A 24,064-nucleotide genomic window follows, 5' to 3' on the forward strand; every position below is an offset into this window, starting at 1 on the left:
TACAATTATACTCTAGCTTAAATTTCGTACATCTTCAACTCCAAAACCCTAGCAGTAGTTATACCAATTCTTCAATTTTCTTTATCTCAACTTTCATAAATATCATCGTAGAGCAACCCCCTCTTTTTTTCTAAATTCAGGATTTCTCAGTGAAAACAATATTTTGATGGAAGAAGGTAACTCTAGTCAAGTTGTAGATTTAGTCACCAAGTTTAAGAAAGCTACTCTGGATCTAGGGGATGTTGACGAAACTAAAGTCATCAGGAACAACAACAATGAGGATGAATCAGAAGATAATTGGGAAGCTAGTGTTATTGGCAAAGTTATCATTGAAGGCTGTGATTTGGTGGAAAAGGGGATTACTTTCACATGGCCATTCTTAACAATGAAGAACTTAAAAATTATTAAAGTGGAACCAAATGCGTTTGTTTTAAAATTCAATCAATGGGATCTTCTCAACAAGTTAATTGAAGAAAGACCATGGGGAATCAACAAGCATCTCCTAGTGGTTCATGATTACATTCCGGAAATGATTTACACTGAAAAACATTGGGGGTTCCAGTTATTCTGGATTCAACTCAAATATTTATTGCCAGAACATATGAATGTTTCATCTGTGACAAAAATAGGTCAGGTTATGGGGGAAGTCATTGTTATTGAACTTAAGGATGCAATTCCCATTGGTAGTGATCTTGTCAAAGTCTGTGTTAATGTGGAGCTCTCTATGCCTATGAGAAGAGGTGTTAAAAGTTCCACCAATGCTGGAGTTACAAAATGGCGGCAATTTTTCTATGAGCGGCAACAAAAAGTTATTTGTAGAGAGTGTTACATTGTCAATCACTCAAAAAATTCTTGTAAGGATGCTGTTATTTTCTTGAAGAAAGCTCATGAGAAACCTTATTTTGTGGGTAAGATCAATAATATTCGTAAAACCATCAATGATGTCTCCTCCATCTCTGAAATTTTTTCAACAAAGGCTCCAGCAGTTAAGAAAAATCAGAAAAAGTTTGTTAAGACTAATAGTTTTGTTCCTCCAAAAGATGGTGAAGTTATGAATTTAGACTCTCTACTCAAATAAGAGGGAATTATCATGGAAGAGGATAGCAGGCTAGGCAAGCGGCATATTTTAGGTGAAGCAACAATCATTGTTCCTCCGACAACTGAGACCTCTTCCAAATCACTATGTTGAACTCAATCCCAACCTCTATGAATGCTCAAATGATCTCAACTGGAGATAATCCAACAGTGCAGACACACAAGGGGAATCAGGTAATCAAATTCTATAAAAACCTTCACTTTGTTAATATTATTTTTTCCTCTTCTATTTTTAACATTGTTTTCAAGTTCCATAATTGCATGATAAATTTAATTTTCATATATGGTTGTTTTAATCTGTTCTTATCATATGCATTAAATGTCATTAAGAAATCTCTTTTGACTTTAAGCAGAATTATTAGCATCCCTAAAACATTGTCTTCAATAGCATTTTATTTCCCATGCATAAATGATTTCAACTTTCACGTCATTTCTATTAAGTTAGTTTTGTATCTCATCCTTGTAGTAAATTTTGAAAGAATGAAAATCATCTCTTGGAATGTTCAAGGCCTCAAAAGCACTAACACTAGGGATCATAACACGGATTTAATTAGAACCCAAAACCCCGATATAATCTTTTTATGTGAAACTAAAATAGATGAAGCAAAAATGAACCCTTTAGTTACCCCAAACCAATTTCCTAATATAAGATATATATCCTCAGTTGGCTTATCTGGGGGTCTTACAATTATGTGGAAAATGGATTTTCTTGTGAGATACTTTCCACTGAAAGCAACATGTTTCATTTAGTTATTCAGGATGATCCAAGTCAACCAGAATGGTTACTCTCCTGTATGTATGGGTATGAAGGAGGTCAAAGGAAAAAAAAGAGCAATGGGAATTCATTGAAGAAACAAGGAGAAATATTTATAGTCCTTGGGTTTTAATGGGTGACCTTAATATTCATCTTAGAAAAGCTAGTACTTCCACTTCTACTTCAAGTGATGACAATATCAATGCTATGATTTAGGACATTGGTTTGGAAGATTTGGGTTTCATTGGTCATGAACATACAAGTACAAACAATAATTTGGGTATTGGTAGAAGAAGATCAAGAATTGACATGGCTCTGGGTAATGCAGCTTGGAATTCAGTATTTCCATCTTCAAGGGTTTTTCATTTAAGACAAATGGGCAGTGATCATTGCCCTATAATGCTTATTACTGATTATAATCAAACTAAACTTTGGAAACCCTTTAAGTTCTTTCAAACTTGGCTGAATGACAAAAAAAATTGCAGTGGAAATAGCTAAGGCATGTAGTAAGCAGGTGCAGGGTTCTGTTGCTTTCATACTCGATAAGAAAATGCAGTTTACAAGAATTGCACTTTCTAAGTGGAATAGAAAACATTTTGGTAACATCAACCTTCAAGTGGATACTCTTCAACAACAACTCACAAATATTCAAGCTCAACCACATTCTCCAGAAAATACTTCTAAAGCTCTTGAAATCATTGCAGAACTTCAAAGGTGGCATCATATTCAATGTGAATTCAATAAACAGAAGTCTATAGATAATTTTCTTAAATACATGGATAATAACACAAAATATTCCCATACTCTTACCAAGAGGAAGAGAGTTAGAAACAATATTGATTCTCTCAAGGACAAGAATGGTACTTGGCTTCATTCTAGAGATCAACTGGCTAAACTTCTTACAGAAAATTTTCAAGAGATAAGAATTTCTACAAATCCAATTATTGAAGAAAGGTTTTACAACCATATTCCAACCATTATTACTGAAGAAGACAACATATTACTCACTGCAATTCCATCTAATGAATAATTTTTCTTTGTTCTTAAAGGCATGAAAAATTGGTCAGCTCCAGGTCCTGAGGGATTTCAAGCTGGGTTTTATAAGTCACAATGGAATATTATTAGAGTGATGTATGTGATATGGTTAAGAGTTTTTTCAATTCTAAATATATCCTTCAGTCTCTTAAAAAACCTATATCTCTCTAATCCCCAAAATTAAAAAGCCTATCACTCCCTCTGAGTTTAGGCCAATTAGTTTATGCAATACTTCATACAAAATTGTCTCTAAGATCCTAGTTGCAAGAATGAAGCCACTTATGGACAGAATTGTGTCCCCTTATCAAGCTGCATATGTTTCAGGCAAATTAATAAATGACAATACCATTATTGCTCATGAATTAATACACTTAATGAATAAGAAAGTAGGTGAAGGTGGCTGGTTGGCTCTAAAAGTTTATAAATCAAGAGCTTTTGACAGATTGGAATGGTGTTTTATTTTGAAAGTGTTGAGGAGTTTTGTATTTTGTGAGGACCGGATTCAACTTATCAAGCAGTGTATCAGCACTATTACCCTCTCAGTTTTACTCAATGGAACTCCATGTGAATATTTCAAACCTTCAAGGGGTATTAGACAAGGAGATCATTTATCTCCTTACTTATTCATTTTGTCTATGGAATGGTTTTCAAGAACACTTACAATGTCTCATCACTCAAGAGAAATCCCAGGAGTTAAAGCAGCCAGGGGCGCTCCTCCTATTAATCTTCTTCTTTTTGCAGATGATTGTTTAATATTTACACATGCCAATTTAACCAGTGTGACAAATCTTCTTCAAGTCATTGAAGATTTCAGCTCACAATATGGGTAGCTAATCAATTTTGAAAACTCTTTCATTTTATTTAGTAATAATATGGATCCTTCTAAGTGTGACACTCTTAGTCACATTTTTGGTGTAAAGAATATGGATAGTAAAGAAAATATTTGGGCTTTCCGTTACTTATTGGTAAATCTAAAGTCAAATCCTTTGAAGATATCAATACTGCATTTGAAAGAAGACTTTCTAATTGGCAAGGAGGTACAATGTGTCAGGCTGGAAGAGGAACCATGGTCAAAGTTGTGCTTAATGCAGTTACAACTTATCAAATGAGGACATTCAAGATTCCAAAGAAGTTAATCAAGAAGTTAGACTCTCTTCAAAGGAAATTCTTCTGAGGATATAAAACTAATAGAGGCAACAATCATATAGCTTGGGGTGAATTATGTTTACCAAAAGAAATAGGAGGTTTGGATTTTAGAGATCTTGAAAAACTCAATCATGCTCTTCTCACAAAAATGGCATGGCACATTTGTACTCAATCTGATTTGATGTGTGTCAAAGTTTTAAAGGCAAAGTATTTCAATAATTAAGATTTTCTTCACATACAACAAGAAAAAAATAATTCAAGCTTGATCTGGAGAGGTGTTGAAGTTGGCTTCAAGTATCTTCAAGAGAATATATGTATGGAAGTTCACAATGGTAAGAAAACTCGTATATGGCTTGATAACTGGATAGTTAATCTGGATGTTAATTAAGCCTGCACTTTCTTTCCCAAGCCACTAGAATTATGAGTATGTATTTGAACTTATCTCTCCTAACTCCAATGAATGGAATATGAGCTGACTACAAACTCTATTCTCCGCTGAAGTGGTAGATAGAATAGCAAGAATGCAAGTGAATATAAATGATGAAGACATTGTTCGATGGAAACCTACAAGGGATGGATTATTTACATTCAAGAGTGCATATAATAAATTGGTAGAAAGAAATTTTCATCTTCAAGAATCTATTAATTCAGTTCCTATAGATGTTTGGAAATCTTTAAGGAAAATAAAAGTTCCTCACAGGGTGAAGTTGTTTATATGGAAGTGTATAAAAGAAATAGTGCAAACTAAAGATAAAACTGCTAGATTTAATAGTAGTATAGAAGCGCACTGTGGTATTTGCAACCATCATGAGGAAACCCTCTTTCATCCGTTGTTAGTCTGCCGACATGGAAGATCAGTTTGGAGATGTCTAAATGTTAATGTGGATGGAGTTGTTGGAAATTGTGACAACATTAAGGACTGGATAATATCCTGGGTCGGTAATCAACATAACAATGGTTCATAAGAAAACAATACTTGGAGAACAACGATGGGCTGTTAGGGGATTTGGAAGGAAAGATGTGGAAATGTCTTTCAAAACAAAACTCTCAACCATTTCTCTAAAGTTACTAGAATTCAATTTCATTTGAAAAAATTTAGTTATGTGGTCAAAAATATCATGCCAGTTCAGTCTCAGATTAATATTGTAGTTGAATATGCAATTGATATTACAAACGTTTTCGTTGATGCTTCATTTGATTATATGACTAACACTTCTGGTACTGGCATGGTGATTTTGTCTTGTGCAGGTACCTATGATGGAGTTAAAGGATCGTATGCAGACGGAGTGATATATCCAGCGGCAGAGTGCATGGCAATTTTGGAAGCTCTAAGTTGGATCAAATCTCTAAACATCAATGAAGTCCATACGCAAATGCTGAAATTGTGGTGCAATCTATTGTTACAAGTAGAGTTCAAGTTAGATGGGAGAATAATCATCTCATTAGCATAATAAAAACACTCGTTTCATCTTTCAAGTTTTGTAAAATCTCTCATGTAAAGAGAGACTTAAATAATATTGCAGACTGTGTTGCAAAAAAAGTTAGGAGAGACAAACTCTTACTAGAAGAGTACAAGGATTATTCTCCATGGTTTTTTTCTCTGTTCCATAGGCTTGCAGTTCCGAGAACTGCGTATTCAATAAATTCTCTATGTTATCAAAAAAAAAACACCAAAACACTGAATGTATCCCTTGACCACGCCGTTGACTACACTACTCCCTCTATTACGCCCATGCCAAACGAACCCTGAGGTTTTTGTAACTGGGAAATGATATGCACTTAATTACCAAACTCGTACTTTTTTCATACAAGTAAAAGGAACCTATATTATCAAACAAAGCAACAAAGGAATATAAAAGAATTGATTGTGTAAAAGGAATACAAAGGAATACGATCATACCGCGAAAGTACGATATCTAGAATCCGACAAGAAAAAGAGAAGGATCATCGGAGTAACACAAATACAAGTATGAATAAGATCCGATTAAATCGGAGGATTAATGGTTCTTTTAGGAATTATATTCCAACCATTTTGTTTGATTTTCTACTTTAGAAAGATGTGCTCCGAAAATAAGAGTGATCTTCTCAAATCTCTTGTAACTAGGGATGGAGTTTCTGTCGTCAAAAAAAATCATCCATGTAGTTTTCGTCGCCGTATAGATTAATGATGAAGATTTCGTCGCCGGAGCCATCAAAGACGAAGGTTTCGGAAAAAAAATGATTTACTTATGATGTCGCCGTATAGATTAGTGATTTACTTATGATGTCACCGGAGACATCAAAGATGTAGTTTACACAGTGTTGTTAGCAACGCTAAAGTGTAACCCTGTATTTCATGTAAATGTTATTTTTATTTTTGATTTTTAGGGTTCAATTTTGCATTAAATTTTATACCGAACTAAGTAATTATGTGTTGCAATTATCATCCAGTCTTAAAAGAAAACAGGGAGAAAAAAATTGTTTAATAAGTAAGGCTTCCAAAATGATGATAAGAAGAGGTTGGTTGTTGCAATTATTAGATGCAATATTATACTACCTTTGTTTCAAGAAATATAAGTTGGTCTCCTGTATAAATTACACATGAAACCAGCCTGTCATTTTGCAACTAGGGAAGTAATATTTTGTTGTATTTGTTCATATATGTTTGTCGCTATCCGGTTTCCATAAAATTTATATCGATGCGTCTTTTCCCATAGGATTTATTTCTAAGAGATACCATTAATGGATGTCTGTTGAAAGTGTCCATTAGAGATGACAAGACATCTCCAAAAGGAACGAATTCCTCTTTAAATAGCGAAGTCCTTCTTCCATTTCAACACGTCCAAAATTCTCTTTCTCCATAAGCATTATCAGACTATATTACTGTGTGTTTTTGGTTGGGTCAAGGGAGTGCAAGCCTTGAATCCAATAACGTTGTTAGGGATTCATTGTATCCTGAAAGCAATATTTCGCTGATGATTGTACTCACCAATTTTTTTGGAAGGATCGAAATAATTGAAGAAAAGAATCTTAAGGCCTTGAAGCTTAGTGATACAACATTTTTTTCGTTATCTGTTTTTAATCCTCTATTACCCTGTTTTTCCAACATATAAGGTGTATGGTATCACTTGTTAGGCTATACATGTCATTTTCTTGGTCATGGTATCACTTCTTAGGCTAGTCATGTCATTTTTCTTGGTCATCCCCCACCACGCGTGGTCATTTAGTATATATCATGTTTGTTTGTCCAACTAGATCTCTAAGTTAACAAACTTCACCTGAAGTCATGTTACCTTGGCTAGTTTGGGGCCTACTGTGATTATTTGGGGCCTACGACTACAAGACAAAAAAGAATATTCTGAAGTAAAATGGATAACTCCTTGTCCAACTATTTTACTAATTGGCAAAACTATCCTTGTTTAATTAGTGCTAATTTGGGTGATTCTAGTTAACCCTGAAATCATACCCTTGGTTCATCATCAAAACTTGAAAAAAAAAATTATTTATTTAAAAATTCGAACCAGAATCGGTTGGTATTAGTGAAGTTGTAGACCAATTCTGGGTTGAGTTTTTTCAAATGACGAAGTAAACCCATAATCGTTTTTTTTTCTTCCAATACCCACATTAATCCGATTGTTGAAATCGGTGTTTATAGATGCTCAAATAATCCAATTATATCTTACTTTCAGAAACAAAATACTCATTACATAGTTTAGGAAATTAGGGCATTACATATGTAGGATTCAGTATGGGAATTCAAGAATTTGACACATCAAATATTCGTCAATGAATCTCCGAGCACGTCGGTTCAAAGTCGTATATTCTTTGTTGTGAATGGATTTAGTTTCCCCATTACGAATTCTCCATGGCCTATTGAAACGTTCCAGCTGAAATTCAATGAATTCTTAAATGTTAGTATGCGAACTTTTAACAATGACATAAGTATGAATATTATCGGATTATTCACTTTTTCCCTAAGATGATCTTGTAGATGATGTAGGTACACCATATTTCTAACTTTAACATACTCTCGCATTGCACTTTTTATGTAGCTGAATCGAAATTCCAAGTTTCTCTATTTGCGGTTATTGGGATTCGCGATACGCCCGTACAAAAACTCTTTAACTCTCTTCCAAAACATTGAATAGATTTCATTTGGACGTTCACAAAACATATTAGCAAACGATTTAACGAGACACAAATCTTCATACGGTTCCCACTTCACGAGCTGCATATCTTCTTCCGTATCCCATTCCATTTCCTAGGCTAAGTGTGTGACGTGGGAGTGGCTCATAGAGGTTGTACTTATATGGATAAAGACTCAACAACTATTTTTTTCGAATTCAATTCACACAATCGGATTCTAAGGATGTCCACATATACCGATTATGTCCTTGCAAAGTCATATAAAATATGCCTTTCAATAATCGGTTTTTAGTATCGCACATGTAATCCGATTCTTGGCAAAAAAAAAAAGTACAAAAAAAATGCTATTTTTCCTTGCAATAATCAAATTACATGTGCTGTCCACATAGACCGCTTATGAAGGTTGTCAAAATCTGCCTCTAAACAATCGGTTTTTAATATTTCACTTGTAATTCGATTCTTATCAAAAAAGATGCAGAAAAATTGTCACTTTTCTTTACAAGAATCGGATTACATGAAATGCTCACATAGACCGATTCTTATGTTTATCAAAACTCTGGATTATTTTGTTTTCTCATAATCGGACTTTAAAAGTATCCGTATAAACCGATTCCGATCACTAAAAAACCAGGTGAATGAAATTTCCAAAATCGGTCTATTTTGTGCACCCATAAAACCCGATTCAGAAATTGTACCCCTAGAGAACTGTCAAAATCAGATTTTATATAGGTAAATGTAAACCGATTCTAACTGAAAAACTGACAGAATCCTGCATTTTTTGCACACACACATTTTAGTTGGTTCTTTTGTCGCGTCTTAGGCAAACACAAACAATTTTCAAAAGAAACCAGATTCAATCATTCGTAAACTAGGAATATAACCAAATATAATTCAACAATAAGTTTAAGACATACGTTTGAAGTCATTCATTCATCAACATCTTCATCACCACCAACATCCCCACCACGACCACCTCGTCCTCGTTTAACAGGTTGGGCGTTGCTTGATTCACCTTGAGTCTTCCTTTTTGCGGTGACTTTCTTCCTTTTTTTCTTTGCTCCTCTACCACTGGTTCCCCAAACTTTGCACCCGCTTTCACATCTTCGAGACTGTTCAATTCATCAATCAGCTTTTCATTGGCCTTAACATTTTTTTCCTTCCCTGATATCTAGCCTTTCTTGGGTTATCAAGTACCCGACTCATCTTCTTTATTTCCATTTTATACAACAAAAATTCAACAAATAACACTAAAACTATTAACAAAACCGTATTTGAGTAACAATATGCACCAGGTATTCGAGAGTTGTATCTTTGTCCTCTATATGGGGCATCTAATCTACTCGTATCACTCGAGTATGCGAAACATTAAGGTACCACGACATGTAATCCGGAATTGCGTCGTCATCGATCAGTCGTTTATACCATGTCTGCTGAACCTTCTCTCTTCCCAATATTCACATGATGGTAAAGGGTGGTGAACAATCTCAATATAATTATCTAATGACTCGTTTTTTTCTCATCGATATTAAACTTATTTGTGCTCCTTTGGGATTTTTTGTTTGTTTGTATCCGCATTATCTTGCGACTCTCGTCGGGTTGTGCACTACATATCCTCTTAGGTGAAACAAAGGACCAAAATAACGTTCTTTGTCGACACACCCAACCATCTTTCCCTTTCCTTTATCCAAATCTTGTAAGGGCCAAAAACAACATCTTTCATCGTCAAGTTGTCCAAGTGGTGTCTCACTTCAAATAATCCTCTTTTTGTGACTTCGGCTTATTTTTGTAGGTGTACATGTCTCCATAACAGTTATTGTCTCATTGCTTGTTCACAAAATCCCTTTCAACAAATATTGGGAAGTGTAAATATATCCACACATGCAAAAAGGCCATATTCCCTCCGATTTGGTTCCTTTAAGCCTTATAAACCTTTCTCAACTTGTGCAACGAGTGTACAAGGATGGCAGATCCCCAAAAGTATTTGTGAATCTTGTCAAATGGTTGCAAAATCCGAATAAAAGTTGATGTTCACATGGGAACCAAAAACATCGGGGAAGATAACAGCTCCCAGGATGTATAGGACATACACATTGGTCGTGGCGAAGATAAGTTCCATGGTCACCTCTTTTCCCTCAGCACAAATCTTCTTTCTTCCCATGAAGTTGTTCCCCAAGCATGCGAGATCGAATATCCTCTGCTTTGATTGACCTACTAGCATCTCTGACTTGGTCTTCTCCTCATCCCATTGAAACACATTCTTGGTGAACTTGTAAATATTGTCCCACTCAAGATCTTGTGCGTAGTCTTTGTGCTTCACGACTTTACCTTCTATGATTAGACCGATAATGAACCGCGCATCATTTGGAGTTATCGTCATTTCACCAAACGGAAGATGCAAAGTATCTGTTTCCCCATGAAATCTCTAGGCAAACGCAGAAAAAATAGGTTTGTCGTAACCAAGAACCAAATTGTCGACCGCATGAAACAACCCTATATATTTGACTAGCTCGATTACTTCTTCAACTTATCCAATGGTTGATTATATTGCTTCCAATAACCAATTCTTCATCATACTCACTGATATTCTTGACTTCATGCAACGAACGACATCCTTGTGATCCTATAAAACAAAACAAATCTGATGGACAATAATCAAAAGACTACATGGATAATAAGTTTATGTTACATAATATAAGGTTTCAGTAGTTACTATGGTAGCAGACAACAATGGCCCAACTCTCTTTATACTCCAATAACAACTTTCCTCCATCACCGGGTAACCCGTAAACGGTATTATTAGGGCCGCGAGGAAACATCTTCAGCGGGTCGGGTATGTGGTCCCCTTTATTATTCTTTGGACCATCATTCTTACTATTTGTCTTACCTTGTTTTTGAGCGTCTCCTCCTTGAACTTGTTGTTGAACTTCCCCTCCTTGGACTTGTTCCTGAATTTCTCTTATTTCTTTATCAACTTCTTCTCACTTTTTTCTTCATAACCTTCATTCTCATTTTCTTCTTCATCAACTTCCTTGCCACCACTTTCTTCTTCATTGATATCCTTGCCACCACTTTCTTCTTCATTAACTTCCTCCTTACCACTTTCTTCTTCATCAACTTATCTATCACCACCTCCTTTTTCAGTAGGTGTATCAGAATCAAATTCTGCTTGTGTTGGTTGTGCCGCTTGAGGTGGTGGGTCATTGATGCAGATCCCTTTAGCTTTGGGTTTACTCCCTGAGCCCCTTCGGTGAGAAGCATTCAAATTTTTACCACCCTCTCGAAGAGGTCCCAAACTATTAGGAGAATCAAAATTATTTTTCCTCTATGTTTATTTTCGGCTTGCTTTTGTTGTTTGCCATTGTTTGGAATGTAGAATACGGAGATAAGCGACAAACAACAATGGTATTAAATGCATATTTTTGAATTCAAGGTATATAATTGGTTTACTCGATACACATTTAAAATCCGATTCCTAACATAACACATAAACAATCAGATTATATAAGAGCTTATGTTATCTGATCCTAATAAAAAAAAATTACAGAAAAATTGGGCATTTTTCGTACAAGAATTGACTTACTCGATACACATATAAAATCTGATTTTTTATCTTAGACATCGACAATAGGTTTTTATAAATGCAAAGGAAATCCGATTATAGTCTAAGCAGTTATGGAATCAAAGGCTACACAATCTGTTTTTGTGGACACATATATAAACCGATTCTAACGAAAAAAAGTTACAAAAAAACGGTTATCCCTACAGTCACTGAATCGGGCTATGTGGACATTGACATTGTCCGGTTATGGTTCAAATTTCTTGAACCAGAAAACACATGCATCACAATCTGTCTATGTAGGCAAGAACATCAACCGTTTCTAAATGTAATTGGTTCACAAGTACATTGACATAATCCGATTCTGGCAAATCCGGAAAAATTTGTTTTTCATTTTTTTGATTTTTGAGCGATTGCATGTTACTAAAACCTAATTTAGATGATTGGGTTGATAGAAGAAAAGTACCTAATTCGACCCATTTCCTCCTCTTGTGCGTCAAAGATGGTTTCATTTTCCTCAACCGTTTTCTTCTTCGGTTTGTTTCTAATTGCTTGAACAATTCCGGAATTACTCGCAATAGGATAGTTCCTGTTAGAAGAATGCTTCACTCGCGTTGGTTTCAACATCATATAGAAAAAAAAAACCAACTAATCGTTTTTGGGTAATCGATGATCGAGGATGTTTCAGTTTCAAAAGAAAAAGAAAAAAGAAGGAGAAAAAGAATTGAAACTGATTTTAGTTTATGTTTTATTATTAGGAGTTAATAGGGATAAATTGATATTATTATTATTTTATTTTATTTTAGATAAGTTGGTAGTTTCGGCAAATTTAGACACCCTTATCATTTAGAATTGGGTAGATAAAATAATTTATAATGCCTAAATAACCACACTAGGCCCAAACTAGCCAAGCATTCTATTGGGTAGCTTCCTAATTATTATTTTTTTGTTTGCTTATGTAGGAAGAAAAAAATCAAAGTAAAAGAAAATGAAATGGAAAGTTTAGTAGTTATGTGGGTTCTATTTGTAGTAAACAAGTACATCTAGACCGTCTCTCTCTCCTACTCTGTGGGGGTTAGATTAGAAGTCCCCTCTCCTTCTTTCTCAGCTAAATCGAGAAAAACCATTTTTCGCTGTTCATCACTTCACCATTACATTCCATTTCATTTCTCCCCCCTCCACTGTAAAAGCGAAACCCTAACTCTGGTAATCATGGCTGCTGCTAGCGCCCCGATCGCCATGAAAGAAACACTAACTGTAAGTTTTTAGAGATTTACTTAATGTTTCGAATGTAATTGGATGATTGGATCCATTATTGTTATTATTAAGATCTGTTAACGATTGATGTTTGATCTGATTCTTATGTGAATTTGATAATTGACTTGTGTTTTTATCATGTGAATGCAGTTGCCAAGTATTGGAATAAATCCACAGCATATAACATTCACGCATGTAACCATGGAATCGGATAAGTACATTTGTGTAAGAGAAACATCACCACAGAATAGTGTTGTCATTATTGATATGAGTATGCCGAATCAACCATTGAGAAGACCTATTACTGCTGATTCTGCTTTGATGAACCCTAATTCCAGAATTCTTGCTCTTAAAGGTATGTGTTGTGTGTGATCCACATTGCTGTTTCTGTTGAATAATTTTCGCTTTTTGCATTATCAGTATCACTGAATCAGAAATTTTGTCTAAATCATAGAAATTCTGAAACTTACACCAGTTTGGAGATTCCAAACTTTTGTTCATGATTGATATAAGGACACTGTGATTGGATGACGATAACTTTCGTGTCGACTATTTAGGTAAAAAGTAAGGGTGGAACTTCTGTTTGATATTCCTCTGTAGACATTCTTTATACATCTGGTTTGAGTAATTTAAATTATTTTATACAAAAAAAAAACTCCAATTGAACTTTTGAATGTAATAGAATAGAATTACTTAGAAGGTGAAATAGGTATTGTTTTTTTGCCATTTGGTTCATGTTGCCAATACAATTAACATATAATATATTTGTTTCATAAAATTTGTAATAAGTGGGTGCTGGAGATTATGTTATCATCTTCTACCTGGCTGATGAATTATGATACATTTTTGCAGCTCAACTGCCGGGAACCACTCAGGACCACTTACAAATATTTAACATTGAAATGAAAGCAAAAATGAAATCACATCAAATGCCTGAGCAGGTGTTGAGCTTGTTCTTCGCACATCAGAAACCTGGTTGGATTTTTCTTATTCTTGTTTGACAATACGTCATTAATCTGTTTGCCTGACATCCCACAGATTGTCTTTTGGAAATGGATCTCACCAAAAATGCTGGGTCTAGTCACGCAGACCTCGGTGTATCATTGGGCAATTGAAGGTAAGACACGTTCCGTACTTCTTAGTTAATACTTTGCTCCATGTTTCCCATCGCAGATAAATAAATAAATCATCTTCATCACATTTTATCTGTTGTATTTAAAACCCAGGTGATTCACAGCCTGTAAAGATGTTTGAAAGAACAACTAATTTAGCAAACAATCAAATAATAAACTACCGATGTGATCCTTCTGAAAAGTGGTTGGTCTTAATTGGTATCGCTCCTGGGTCACCTGAGGTATGGAATAACACTGCATGCTGTAAAATTGTTACAATGTAATAAAGGGCTTAGTTAGGAAGCATATGCCTAGTATCTACACTTCTAACATTTGCTTTCTTGTTCTATCATCAACTGCAGAGGCCTCAACTGGTCAAAGGGAATATGCAGCTCTATTCCGTGGATCAGCAGCGCAGTCAAGCGCTTGAAGCACATGCAGCATCGTTTGCCACATTTAAAGTGAGAATTATTTTGACCTTTGACCGCAGTAACCTATTATTACATGTAAATGTCGTCAGTTTGTATGGAGGAATAATATTTGTTTGGATGCTGTTTGTAGGTTCCCGGTAATGAAACTCCTTCAACGCTTATTAGTTTTGCCTCAAAGACTACCAATGCTGGACAAGTTACTTCGAAGCTGCATGTTATTGAACTTGGTGCCCAGCCAGGTCGATTCATCTCGTCTCTTCAATTTCTTTCTTTAGTATATATCTATTTACATCATGAGTTCATTTCTGCTTCATGGCTGTGTGATAGCATCTGATCAGTCTTTTCAATGAAATTGCAATTGGTGCTTCATCCTAGTAGCAATTTGTATTACTTGGGAAGCTAAGATTGTAGCAATTGTGTTTTTTTTTTTCTTCCTATTTTTAGTTGGAATGTTCAATTGTTATTTTCTGGTGTTGATCTTTTTGTTGTGAATCTGATAAGCAGGTAAACCAGCCTTTACGAAGAAACAGGCAGATCTTTTCTTCCCCCCAGATTTTGCTGATGACTTCCCTGTGGCAATGCAGGTCTCACATTTGATCCATCCTTCTATTTGAATTTATTGCAATGAAGCTGGGTGCCAATTTTAAGCCGTTGGTTTGTTATTTGACAGATTTCACATAAGTATGGTTTGATATACGTGATTACAAAGCTTGGACTTCTATTTGTTTATGATTTGGAGACGGCTACCGCGGTTTATAGAAACCGAATTAGTCCAGACCCTATATTTTTGACGGCAGAAGCTACATCAGTTGGAGGCTTTTATGCTGTCAATAGGAGAGGTCAGGTGCTACTTGCGACTGTCAATGAAGCAACCATAGTGCCCTTTGTCAGTGGCCAAGTAAGTTGACATCATGATGTATTTCCCTTCAGTGCTAAAGATTTTATGTTAGCTTGATGAATGCTACTTCGCAATTTTACAGTTAAACAATCTGGAACTTGCTGTTAATCTTGCAAAAAGAGGGAACCTTCCTGGGGCAGAGAATTTGGTAAGTCATGCATCTGTTTTTTCTTATTTGGTTCTTGAATACTACACTGGAATTTTGTGAGACATTGATATGAGGTGGTGATGCATCAGTAATTTATTTTGTACCAAATCTCTTAATGTTTTGGTAATATTGGCCGCAATTGATTATTTTTTAGTAACCTTCAAGCATAACATTTTGTACACCATGAGACATATTCTATATAGTAGGTTTACTTGTCTGTCCATCTTCATCTTCAGGTTGTCCAGCGGTTTCAAGAATTGTTCTCACAGACAAAATATAAGGAGGCTGCAGAGCTTGCTGCAGAATCTCCCCAGGGCATCCTTCGAACTCCTGATACTGTTGCAAAGTTTCAGGTATTTCAGCTACACACTTACACTGAGTTGATGCATTTTTATTTTATCCTCAGTGGACATTTATCCTCGCCCATATGTTTTTTGTAGACACTTGTTGCTTGTCTATTTTCTTACTTTGTACTCTATATTTCCTTCTCGTTACTAAACTCTTCTCCTTTTATGGCTATGTACTATTACTATCTATTGTGTGCTTTAGAGTTGTTTTTTGTTATGCTAGTTTCATTTGTTTCGGCTTGGTGTCACATTACGACAAGTGTTAAACATTCAGAACATGCCGAATTTTGCGTTGTTCTAGATGTGAGAAAGTAGAATAACTAATGACCTCCATGTCGTATTCTCATGCATCCCCAGAGTGTACCTGTGCAAGCTGGCCAAACTCCACCGCTATTGCAATACTTCGGAACACTGTTAACTAGAGGAAAGCTCAATGCATTTGAGTCTCTGGAATTATCACGTCTTGTAGTGAATCAGAATAAAAAGAACCTTTTGGAAAATTGGTTGGCTGAGGACAAGCTTGAGTGCAGCGAGGAACTTGGAGATCTTGTGAAGGTCAGATATGGATTTGATTTAAGTTTATCAAGTCTCTGTTTGCACCTGTGGACTATGGGAATGTCTTTTTTGCGATACAATCACCTTTTCATGATCGTTATTTCTTTCTCTCATATCCATTCACATCTTTATATCTCTGTTGTAGACCGTGGATAATGACCTTGCCCTGAAAATATATATCAAGGCTAGGGCTACACCAAAAGTGGTTGCAGCTTTTGCTGAACGAAGGGAATTTGACAAGATTCTTATTTACTCGAAGCAGGTAATGATTTCACTCAGTGTATTGTTGGTGCAATGTCCATCTATATGTCATTGGTGGTAGTTGGTCTTTTGATCCTCCTAGTTGGAGTCCCATTGGTCCGTGAGAAATGTAGATCATTTATGTTTTCATTTTATGATGAATGTTGAATGTTAAATTGGGTGTCATTTTTCTTGCAATTGATCAGAGATGTGTGTCATTTGAAGAGTTGATTTCTTCATTATGCAGGTTGGGTACACACCTGATTATCTCTTCCTTCTGCAAACAATTCTGCGATCAGATCCCCAGGTATTTGCAGTCTTCTGTCGATGGATGCAATTATAACTTACCTCTCATTTTTCCTGTATTACATCTTTTACTGTTGAAATTATCTTAGGGTTCTCTTTGTTTGGAAACTTTCTCCTTAAATTCACCTCCTTTTGAATATCCTGGTTACAATATTTTTTAAGTTATACCTGGTCATGTATTATAAATCTTAACCAATTACTGATAACTTACTCTTGTTTCTTGATAGGGAGCTGTCAATTTTGCTCTAATGATGTCACAAATGGAGGGAGGTTGTCCTGTAGATTACAACACAATCACGGATCTCTTCCTTCAGGTTTCTCCTTTGCATACCTTTGTTGCAGTTTAATTATTTTAAGTTGTTTGCAAAAATTTAGCACATCCGCGCAGCCTCTTGATTATTTTGCGTAGCGCGGCGGCTTTATCCTTATCTGGGAAACTCTTTTATGGCTTATCTTTCTATTCAAAGTGTAAAAAGGTATTACGAGATGTACTGAAGTTCTTTTTTTCCTGGTATTGACTCTTGTAGAGGAACATGATTCGTGAGGCCACTGCTTTTTTGTTAGATGTTCTGAAGCCAAATCTACCAGAACATGCTCACCTCCAGACAAAGGTTTTTCTTTCTTTTTTTGGCAACGGGTTTCCTGTACGACGCATCCTATTATTTTCAACTATCTAGCATCATGATATTTGCCTAACGTACAGGTCTTGGAGATCAATTTGGTAACATTTCCAAATGTGGCTGATGCCATCTTGGCTAATGGAATGTTCAGTCACTATGATCGTCCTCGGATTGCACAGCTCTGTGAAAAAGCTGGTCTTTACGTGCGAGCCCTTCAGGTGTGACATCTATCTATGTGAAGAAAGTAGTGCTGAAAATTATACCTTTATTAATAAATTTGTTGTTGGTGCAGCATTATGCAGAGTTGCCAGATATTAAACGTGTCATTGTGAATACACATGCCATTGAGCCACAGGTACAATCACACTGATTTTTACATCTTTTTTTTTTGTTGTTGTATAATTGTTTAATATTGATATGAAATGGGGTTGTTCCAGTCACTTGTGGAGTTCTTTGGAACCCTCTCGAAAGAATGGGCGTTGGAGTGCATGAAGGACCTTTTACTTGTTAATCTGAGGGGAAACCTCCAGATAATTGTGCAGGTTACTACCCATTCCTTGTTTTGTTCTGTTATCTGTTCAAACACCATTCTTTCTATTAAGGTGGTTAAAACCATATTTGCAGACCGCCAAAGAATATTCTGAGCAATTGGGTGTTGAGGCATGCATAAAACTTTTTGAGCAATTCAAGTCTTATGAGGGTTTATATTTTTTCTTGGGATCGTATTTAAGCTCCAGGTATTTTCTATTTTTCGAGAATTGTTCTTTCATTTTATTAATGAAATGAAGTTGTCTTACTTTTTCTAATGATAGTGTTGGTTCTGGAACAGTGAGGATCCTGACATTCACTTTAAGTATATCGAGGCCGCAGCTAAAACTGGACAAATCAAAGAGGTTGAACGCGTGACTAGAGAATCAAACTTCTATGACGCGGAGAAAACAAAGAATTTTCTTATGGAGGCCAAGCTTCCTGATGCAAGACCCCTGATCAATGTATGTGATCGTTTTGGTTTTGTTCCAGATCTCACCCACTATCTCTACACGAACAACATGCTCCGATATATTGAAGGTTATGTTCAGAAGGTAAGATTATTTGAACTTCTGTTTTTATGTGATTCCACCTTACTTGTATGTAAACTTATCACCATTTTTTTTTGTTATTATTATCAAGTTAACATAATTTTTTATGGGATGGAGTAAGCATTCTGGTTCTTATGTCTCTGCCTTCACAGGTCAATCCAGGAAACGCTCCATTAGTTGTGGGTCAGCTACTTGATGATGAATGCCCTGAAGATTTCATTAAAGGACTTATTCTTTCTGTCCGCTCTCTTCTTCCAGTGGAACCCCTTGTTGATGAGTGTGAAAAGAGGTGATCTCTTCTTCGTCTCTTCTATCCTTTTCTTTCTTCCTTATGTTGTTTTCATGCCTCACTAGTCCCTTTTGACTGCAGAAATCGCCTGCGTTTACTAACCCAATTCTTGGAGCATCTTGTGAGTGAAGGAAGCCAAGATGTACATGTCCACAATGCTTTAGGTAAAATAATCATAGACAGCAATAACAATCCTGAGCATTTTCTCACGACCAACCCATATTATGATCCACGAGTGGTGGGTAAATACTGTGAGAAACGTGACCCTACTTTGGCTGTTGTTGCTTACCGAAGAGGGCAGTGTGATGATGAACTTATCAATGTTACAAATAAGAACTCACTGTTCAAATTACAGGCCAGGTTTGCATTTATTTACCTCTAATTTCTTCTTTTTTTGTACATTGTATAATGTTATGTACGCATCAAAAGCTTTCTTGTTTTGCAGTGTTATTACCTGTCCTTTTCATTATTCAGGTATGTGGTGGAGAGGATGGATTCTGACCTCTGGGAAAAGGTTCTCAATCCTGAGAATGAGTACAGAAGACAGCTTATTGATCAAGTTGTATCAACTGCCTTGCCTGAAAGCAAGAGCCCGGAGCAAGTTTCTGCAACTGTTAAAGCTTTTATGACTGCTGATCTTCCACATGAGCTAATAGAGCTTCTCGAAAAGATCGTGCTTCAAAACTCCGCCTTCAGTGGGAACTTTAATTTGCAGAATCTGCTGATCCTCACAGCCATTAAGGCAGACACGTCAAGAGTGATGGATTACATAAACAGATTAGACAATTTCGATGGACCTGCAGTTGGAGAGGTTGCTGTGGAGGCACAGCTCTATGAAGAAGCATTTGCCATTTTCAAGAAGTTCAACTTGAATGTACAGGCCGTGAATGTTCTTTTGGATAACATCCAAAACATTGAACGAGCTGTGGAGTTTGCTTTCCGTGTTGAAGAGGATGCTGTTTGGAGCCAGGTAGCGAAGGCCCAGCTCAGGGAGGGACTAGTGAGTGATGCAATTGAGTCATTTATCCGTGCAGATGACGCTTCTCAATTTTTAGATGTCATTAAAGCTGCCGAGGATGGTAATGTCTACCATGATTTGGTTAAGTACCTCCAGATGGTAAGGCAGAAGTCTAAGGAGCCTAAAGTAGACAGTGAGCTTATTTATGCATATGCCAAAATCGACAGGCTCAGTGACATTGAAGAATTTATTCTCATGCCTAATGTTGCTAATCTACCACTTGTTGGCGACCGTTTATATGATGAAGCGCTATACGAGGCTGCAAAGATTATATTTGCTTTTACTTCTAACTGGGCCAAGCTGGCTGTCACCCTCGTCAAGTTGCAACAATTCCAAGGTGCAGTTGATGCAGCTAGAAAAGCCAACAGCGCGAAGACATGGAAACAAGTCTGCTTTGCATGTGTTGATGCTGAGGAGTTCCGTTTGGCTCAGATATGTGGGCTTAACATCATTGTACAGGTGACGTTGTTAATACCTTTTACTTTGTTCTCATTTGCATCATTTGTTGGGTTCTTCGCACATTGTTTGCATCCTTCACTAAGAGCATCTCCAATAGAATGTGTAAAAAATCCTATGTGGCTTTTTAATTTAGTCCTTTTATTGACGGCGTCTACACAGAGCAAATATAGGACCTCGTATCTAAAAAACCATCTCCAACAGTAGAGAATTTTTTAAGAAAAATAGTGAAAAATATGACGTGGAGGTGGAGCCGGAGGTGTAGATAACACTTTCTTGAACACCTTCATGTTTAGTAAGTGGTCCTTCCTAGTTTGTAGGACCCTACTATTGGAGATGGATTTATGCCAAACGGGGGTCTAAACTCTTATGTGTTACTTAAAGAAAAAAAGATTCACCCTTTGTTGGAGATGCTCTAAGCTGAATGAGCGAAGCCTACTGCTGCTATAAAGTATGCCAAGTATCCTTCAGTTTTCTTTAATGCTATCTCTGCTTGGTCTTATTTTCTTGATGTTATTTGTAGGTGGACGATCTGGAGGAAGTCAGTATTTATTACCAGAATAGGGGCTGCTTTGATCAGCTTATATCTTTGATGGAGAGTGGTCTAGGCCTGGAACGTGCGCACATGGGTATCTTTACTGAGTTAGGAGTCCTTTATGCGAGATACCGTTATGAGAAGCTTATGGAGCACATTAAATTGTTCTCAACACGTCTTAACATTCCCAAGCTTATAAGAGCTTGTGATGAACAACAGCACTGGAAGGAACTTGTTTATCTGTACATCCAGTATGACGAGTTTGACAATGCTGCAACCACTATAATGAATCATTCTCCGGATGCGTGGGACCACATGCAGTTCAAGGATGTTGCAGTTAAAGTATCGAATGTTGAGCTTTACTACAAAGCTGTACATTTCTACCTGCAGGAACATCCTGACCTTATTAATGATATGCTCAATGTACTCGCCCTTCGCGTGGATCATACTCGCGTCGTGGACATTATGCGAAAGGTGCTCCACTGTGATTTTGTGACTTACTGATTTCCCGATTTTCTCCTTCCATTCAAGAAAATGAACAGAGAGGGTGGCAAGAGATTGTTATCTAATATTATTTCACGTTTGTGTTTCTTGGTGCCAGGCTGGTCATCTGCGTCTTGTGAAGCCTTACATGGTTGCAGTTCAGAGTAACAACGTATCTGCTGTGAATGAGGCACTGAATGAGATCTATATTGAGGAGGAGGACTATGATAGGTTGCGTGAGTCAATCGATATGCATGATAACTTTGACCAGATTGGTCTTGCACAGAAGGTAGAGCCAAGCAAAATATCTACTTTAAAGTATCTTCTTTTCAATTCTGTTTTCACTAAAGTAATCTCCGTGAGCAGATTGAGAAACACGAGCTTCTTGAGATGCGGCGAGTTGCTGCTTACATCTACAAGAAAGCAGGTCGATGGAGGCAATCTATTACGTTATCGAAGAAAGACAATCACTACAAAGATGCAATGGAGACTTGTTCGCAGTCTGGTGAACGCGAACTTGCAGAAGAATTGCTTGTTTATTTCATTGATCAGGTAAAAAGAAAAAATAAAAACAATTCCATAACCTAGCAAAAATTTGTATGTTCTTCGTTTTTGGTCATCAATCATTCATTCTTTCTAATGGTGACACTAAAAGGTGTATTGAGCAGAAAACCCTTAAGTAAAATCCATGCTTATTAATTTTTAAAATTGATGCCTTGTAGGGAAAGAAGGAGTGTTTCGCCTCATGCTTATTTGTTTGTTATGATGTGATACGACCGGATGTTGCACTTGAGCTTGCATGGATGAACAACATGATAGACTTCGCTTTCCCCTATCTCTTACAGGTACTCCACTCATTTCTATCCAGTCCCGTGTGTTTATACCATTTTTATTATCATCTCTGAACTTCAAACCCCTTTCTCACTTTTTGTTCTACAGTTTATCCGTGAGTATACAGGCAAAGTTGATGAGCTTGTCAAGGATAGAATTGAAGCTCAAAGTGAAGTTAAAGCCAAAGAGAAGGAGGAGAAGGATATGGTTGCTCAACAGGTATAATTATCTAGATTCATTTTCTGCTGCTTGATGTTGCTTCTATTATCCAAAATGAATAAAAAGTTTCCTTCTGCCTCTTTATACTTTTGGAGATGCCCATAAAAGGTCTCAGGGACTCTGGGTTTTGACCTTTCTTGTCTATTACTTTAGAACTAACTCAGTTGTGCCTAAATCATGAAGTTGTAAAGATGTAAAATTAATTTTTTATGTTTGAGTTGCAGAACATGTACGCCCAACTGCTTCCACTAGCCTTGCCTGCTCCACCAGGGATGGGAGGCATGGGTGGGGGAGGTTATGGTCCCCCACCACCTATGGGGGGAATGGGTATGCCTCCAATGCCAGCTTTCGGAATGCCTCCAATGGGGAGCTATTGATTTTTTTGGAGGGAAAATGCTCTTCGCGCTGCCTTGCAGGATAACTATATAATTAGTGTTTTTTTTTTTTTAATTATTTTTTGAAGGCAAAGGTTGTAATTTCATTAATAGAAAAACAAAAGTAGGAATTACAAAAAGTACCTACCATTACAAATTGCAGAGCTAGTTATGATCTCCCTTTACAATTATTTTTCAATGTGTAATTAATTCTGTAAACATGCCTAAACCATTGGGTATTGGCGGCCAATATAAAGATAGAACTCTTCACTTCATAGACCTTCTATTCCTTTCTCCTCGTATCACCCAGCAAACATCAAAGTAAATAAGAGAACCTATCTTTCTACTTCTACCCGTATCCCTTTTATACTTCATGTTAACAGCTCATGTAGGAGTATTTGTTTGCAACCGCTTTTAAAGCTTGCCATAACCATATTTCGATAAGAAGACGCAACAACCATTGCAAAATATTCCATGTTTCGAAAAGAAGACTGATTGTTTTGAGGCATACAAATTGATTACCTAGAAGACCAACTGTTTTGAGGCATACAAAAGGATGACCTTACTTTTTTAAATTTTTTTTGGTTGAAAAACAACCATTCATTACCAAAGAAGGGGGTTACAAACATCCATAAGGGTTTCATTCCTAACAAGAAAGTTCAAAAAAGAAAGAAAAAGAGCCCAAGATTCTTTCATACAGAACTTTCTAGCCCAAGATTCTTTCATACAGAACTTCTAGCTCGGCGTGCAACCCAGTCAGCTACCCCATTCTTAATACGTTTAACATACACAACATTAAAAACATTATTACTTGTTGATGGTGGATTTTAGTTCAGGGCTAAAATTGTGAAACCAAATTTATGCGCTGACATCCTGCAAAGGATAAAGCCACTGATAAGTGATGAATACTTCTTCACTTTACCAATTCACCTATAATGGAGCATGTGGTAACAATTCCAGTATTCTGTGAATTAAATACACAAAATTCATCCAGGTTGGAGCATGTGGAAACAATCCCATATACCTTGTGATTTTATAGCATTATTAATTAATGCATGGCCTTGTATTTCCTGTGTTGTTCCGGCATAACTCTCATTATTGGTGCGGCATGACTCAGCAGAGTAACACGAATCTCCAAGTGTCAATAATGAGGCA

At 36.5% G+C, this 24,064-nt stretch overlaps 2 protein-coding genes across 2 annotated transcripts; both read left to right on the forward strand.

Annotated features, from left to right (window-relative positions):
- Positions 1-1,206: 1,206 nt before the first annotated feature.
- Positions 1,207-2,879, forward strand: LOC113313030. The gene is made up of 3 exons (XM_026561756.1): positions 1,207-1,269; positions 2,066-2,231; positions 2,335-2,879. Exons 1-3 carry the CDS (start codon positions 1,207-1,209, stop codon positions 2,877-2,879), a joined length of 774 nt encoding a protein of 257 aa, XP_026417541.1.
- A 9,845-nt stretch (positions 2,880-12,724) lies between these two features.
- LOC113310234 (clathrin heavy chain 1) lies at positions 12,725-23,184 on the forward strand. The gene is made up of 30 exons (XM_026558831.1): positions 12,725-12,968; positions 13,119-13,323; positions 13,821-13,909; positions 14,007-14,085; positions 14,195-14,322; positions 14,443-14,541; positions 14,642-14,750; positions 15,016-15,095; positions 15,182-15,409; positions 15,492-15,557; positions 15,794-15,910; positions 16,262-16,459; positions 16,605-16,721; positions 16,947-17,006; positions 17,233-17,319; positions 17,533-17,616; positions 17,709-17,843; positions 17,918-17,980; positions 18,063-18,167; positions 18,250-18,362; positions 18,455-18,707; positions 18,857-18,993; positions 19,075-19,353; positions 19,468-20,470; positions 20,991-21,476; positions 21,604-21,774; positions 21,852-22,037; positions 22,208-22,330; positions 22,425-22,535; positions 22,760-23,184. The coding sequence occupies exons 1-30, from the start codon at positions 12,924-12,926 to the stop codon at positions 22,910-22,912; spliced, it is 5,109 nt and encodes a 1,702-aa protein (XP_026414616.1). The 5' UTR covers positions 12,725-12,923; the 3' UTR covers positions 22,913-23,184.
- Positions 23,185-24,064: the final 880 nt, after the last annotated feature.

This window comes from Papaver somniferum, chromosome 9 (assembly GCF_003573695.1).
Source record: "Papaver somniferum cultivar HN1 chromosome 9, ASM357369v1, whole genome shotgun sequence".
Lineage (NCBI taxonomy): Eukaryota > Viridiplantae > Streptophyta > Magnoliopsida > Ranunculales > Papaveraceae > Papaver > Papaver somniferum.